The sequence below is a fragment of the Lathyrus oleraceus genome, chromosome 5 (assembly GCF_024323335.1).
Source record: "Lathyrus oleraceus cultivar Zhongwan6 chromosome 5, CAAS_Psat_ZW6_1.0, whole genome shotgun sequence".
Lineage (NCBI taxonomy): Eukaryota > Viridiplantae > Streptophyta > Magnoliopsida > Fabales > Fabaceae > Lathyrus > Lathyrus oleraceus.
Window position 1 is genome coordinate 94,943,690 of NC_066583.1, and position 4,584 is coordinate 94,948,273.

Genomic DNA, 4,584 nt, shown 5'->3' on the forward strand with positions numbered 1-4,584 from the left:
AAGGATGACATGGGTATCCCCTATAAAGTTCAAACATGGGGTGTTTTATGAATTAAGAAATTCAGAATAAAGGCTGAGAATCAGAGTGGTCAAAAGCTGAAAATTCTCAGAACTGATGGTCGAGGTGAGTGTAACTCTATAGAGTTCAAAAATTTATGCGAGGAGAATAGAATTGAGCATGAGGTGACTGCTCCATACACTCTTGAACACAATGGTCTTGTTAAAAAGAAGAAACTGGACCTTTCTTGATAAAACAAGGAGCATGCTGAAGATGAAGAAGTTCTCTCACACCTTGTGGGGAAAAGCTATTTCCACTGCAGCATATGTGCTCAATAGGTGTCCAACCAAGAAGCTGAAGGAAACTGTTCCTTATGAGAAGTTGACTGGAGATAAGCAAAGTGTGTACCATCTGAAGGTGTTTAGTTCTGTTTGTTACAAACATGTTCTAGACGCTAAGTGAAAGAAGTTGGATGACAAAAGCAGAGTTATGTTGCTTGTAGGATACCACAGTATAGGTTCTTATAAGCTCTATTGCCATATCACTAACAAGTTTGAGTTCAACAAAGATGTCATTATGAAGGAATAAGAAGCGTGGGATTGGAGTAAATCTCAATCCAACTCTGGTGAGTTAAATTCTGAAGATACTTCAGAATCTGAAGGTTTTGAAGATGAGTTAAAATCAGAAGATGATTATGAAGGTGACTCTGAAGGCGAGTCTGACTCTAAAGGCGAGTTTGACTCTGAAGGTGAATCTGATTCTGATCCAGATTCTGATGGTAATTCAGACTCTAGGAATATTCCAGACTTTGAAGGTGGTCATGCCTTCAAAGGTGGTACTTGTGGGGTACCAGCATCTGATACAGTTTTAGCGTCAGAAGAAGATTATGAACAAGTTTAGAGGCCATAAAGAATCATACGAATACCAAGAAGGTTTGAAAAGTTTGACATGTTACATGATACTAAAGTATGCTCTGAAGGAGAAGTCATTTAGTGTTCCATGTTAGTAGACTATGCACCAGTGAGTGCTGAATAAGTTCTTAAGAAGAAAGTATGGTCGAAGGCCATGAAAGAAGAACTTTAGGCTATAGAAAGAAATAAGACTTAGGAGTTGACTGAGCTTCAAAAGGACAAGAAAGTCATCATCTTCATATGGGTTTTTAAGGTGAAACTTAAGCTAAATGGATCAATTGGCAAACACAAAGCAAGGTTAGTGGCAAGAGGTTTTCTACAGAAACCTGGGTTAGACTACTTTGACGTGTTTGCTCTTGTAGCAAGACATGAGACAATCAAATTGGTGATTGCGATAGCTGCTAAAAGGAATTGGCCTCTAATGCATCTGGATGTGAAATCTGAATTTCTGAAAGGTCCATTGCAAGAAGAGGTATATGTGTCACAACCTTCTGGGTTTGTGAAAAAGAATCGGGAAGAGATGGTGTACATGTTACATAAAGCGTTGTATGGATTGAAACAAGCTTATAGAGCTTGGAATTTGAAAATTGATTCATTTTCAAGCTTCAAGGATTCATAAAGTGTGAGATGGATTATGGTGTCTATGTTCGACATACTTCTGAAGGCAATATGATTCTAGTATATCTGTATGTTGATGACATATTGCTAACAAGAAGTACTGAACATGAGATAGCTAAGTTCAATAAGGTGTTGATGAATGAGTTTGAGATAACTGATCTAGGAAATATGACATATTTTTTAGGGATGGAGATTTTGTACTCTGAGAAGGGTATCATTTTGCATCAGCTGAAGTGTGAATTTGAGCATGATAGCGTGAAAACGCATCATGTTTTTAGACTCGTTTCACATGTTATTTATCATTATTTTACTATGTTTTGTTGTCGTTATGTCTTATTCTGTCTGTGTTTCAGGTACTTGTTGATTACAGAGCATATGAATGTACGAAGGGGGAAAGGGGGCGAAATGGTGAAGAAAAGTGCAAAAATGCAGCATTATGGTGCATGGCATTCGCCATGGCCTTATGGCGTCCGCCATGGCACTATGACACATAAGCCATTCATTTAAAGCTCATGGCGACCTCCATGAGCCTTATGGCAACTGCCATCTGCCTGCAGTAACACCATTGATGTTATAGTGTACTGCTTATTTATGTTAACATGCTGCTTTTTATTGTGGCATGATTTACTTCCCTAATACTTTGTTGTTGCTTGTTATGTTATAATATTAATGCTAGTTTATTTTGCAATTTGAAAAATAGTGGATCGTTTAAGTTGTTTTTCAAGAATAATTTAATTTTTCAAATTATTATCTTCTACATCAAGTGTTATGGTTGTATATGTTTAGTGAGGTGTAAGGAAAAACAAGCAATTTACATATTTTATAATAAACTCGTGTACTTTTCACAATGGTTATATTCTATAACCCTGGTGAAATATTAATTATTTCCAAATAAATTGTTGTTGTTGTTGTTGGGTTTCGAACTCATGACTTTAATATATATCACAATGATTATTTAATATATCTGTTGTGATTGGTAGCACACTACCTTGATTATAAAAACGGTCGCACGCCCGTTGTGGAAACCACCATACATACAACCATGTGCTATCTAACAAAGGGCGTGCAACCGTTATTATATGTGTTTCGCATCCGTCATTATATGCGTTTTCCGTAGTAGTGGTGTGTGCAACAATTTGTTGTAAATGTTTTATAAGAATGATGAAAGTTTGTTATTCTCTCTCTTCACTCTCTTCTTCCATCATCATCATCTTCACCTTCTGCACCAATAATTGGTATCTAGAGCTCTGATTCAGATTCATAGGGAAATGCAAGTGAACGAGTGAGGTGTTGTGTGATTGATTTCGTTTCTTGAATTCATGTTGAATTTTTGATAGGAATCGTAACAGAATTATATTTCTTGATCTTGCAGGATTGAGAAACACTAGTGTTTGGTGAGATCTGAGTGATTTCACAAGATTGAAGATGAACGAAAACATAAATTTGAGTATAAAGCTTCCAATGTTCGATGGCAAGAACTGGAATCGATGGATGATTTAGATGTGTGTGTTGTTTGGTGTTCAAGATGTTCTTGATCTCGTCAATAATGGTTACATTCCGGTTGTACTTCCAGAAAATGCAACAGATTCAAAGAGGAGTGCTCAACATAATCTATGGAAGTAGGATCAGAAGGCGTTGTTATACATCCATTAGTGTGTGGATGCGAATGTGTTTGAGAAAATCGCTAATTCGAAAACGACAAAGGTTGCGTGGGAAACACTGGTACGATACTACAGAGGTGATACATCAGTGAAAAAGGTAAAGCTTCAAGCTATACGTAAGTAGTATGAGAATCCCAATATAAAGAATAGTGGAAAGGTACCTGACTACATCTCCAGAGTGATTCTGATCACAAATAAGATGAAGTCGTATAGAGAAACTGTCTATGATGAAAGGATCATCGAGAAGGTACTTAAATCTCTTACTTCTCAGTTTGATTACATTGTTGTAGCAATTTAAAATTCTAAGGATCTTAGCATCATGAAAATTGAAGAGTTGCAAAGCAGTCTAAAGGCATAAGAGTTGTGTCTGACTAAGTGAAACTCTAAAATGGAGGTAGAGCAGCAGACTCTGAAAGCAACTTCTGGTAAGAAATATCAGAAGCAGTCTTGGTCAGAAGCCAAGAAGAGATCTGATGGTGTTCAGAAGTTAGAAACCTCAACTTCTGAAAGGCAGAAGAGTGCTAAGAAGGGGAATGAGAAGTATGACAAGAGCAAGGTTCGGTGCTACTGTTGTAAGAAGTTTAGACACTTTGCTGTTGATTGTTGGTCAAATAAGGAAAAAAGTTTGAAGAAGAAAACATATCTAGAGGATATTTTGATGACGAATCGGTGTTATGGATGGATTCTGAATCTGATGATGCATATTTGGCAGACTGGTGGTATATAGACACTGGATGCTCAAAGCATCTTACTGGAAATAAGAAATGGTTGGTTGATTTTGACTCTAGAAAGAGGATAAAGATTATATGTGCTGATGATAAATACCTCAATGATGAAGGTATGGGAAATGTCAGAGTAGTTCTGAATAATGGTAAAAGAACATTGATTCAGAATATGTGGTATGTTCTTGGCATGAAAAGCAATCTGATGATTGTATGTCAATTAGTTGAGAAAGGATTTTCAGTTACCATGAAGGACAATATTTTGAACCTATATGACTGTAATCAGAAGCTGATTATGAAGTCAGAACAGGGAAGGAATAGAATATTCAACGTGAATGTTAAAACTGCAAACTCTGAATGCCTTAGTACAACAAGTGTTATAAAGGAAAGTGAGATATGACACTAAATATTTGGTCATCTGAACTTCAGAAGCTTAGGACATCTGAATTCAAAGAAGTTAGTACATGAAATTCCTGCAACTAAGAAGCTAGAGAAGTCATGTAATGTGTACATGAGAGGGAAGCAACCAAGATTTCCATTTTCGTCTAAAATGTCTCCAAGAGAAAAACATGCTCTGGTGTGGCACATTATGATGTGTATGGACCATTTTTAGTACCTTCACTTGGAGGAAATAAATAATTTGTGTCATTTGTTAATGAGTTCACAAGGATGAC

At 36.6% G+C, this 4,584-nt stretch overlaps 1 protein-coding gene across 1 annotated transcript; it reads left to right on the top strand.

Moving 5' to 3' along the window:
• The first annotated feature begins 3,576 nt into the window (after window positions 1-3,576).
• On the top strand, window positions 3,577-4,310 carry LOC127078936 (uncharacterized). The gene is made up of 2 exons (XM_051019346.1): window positions 3,577-3,790; window positions 3,901-4,310. Exons 1-2 carry the CDS (start codon window positions 3,577-3,579, stop codon window positions 4,308-4,310), a joined length of 624 nt encoding a protein of 207 aa, XP_050875303.1.
• Window positions 4,311-4,584: the final 274 nt, after the last annotated feature.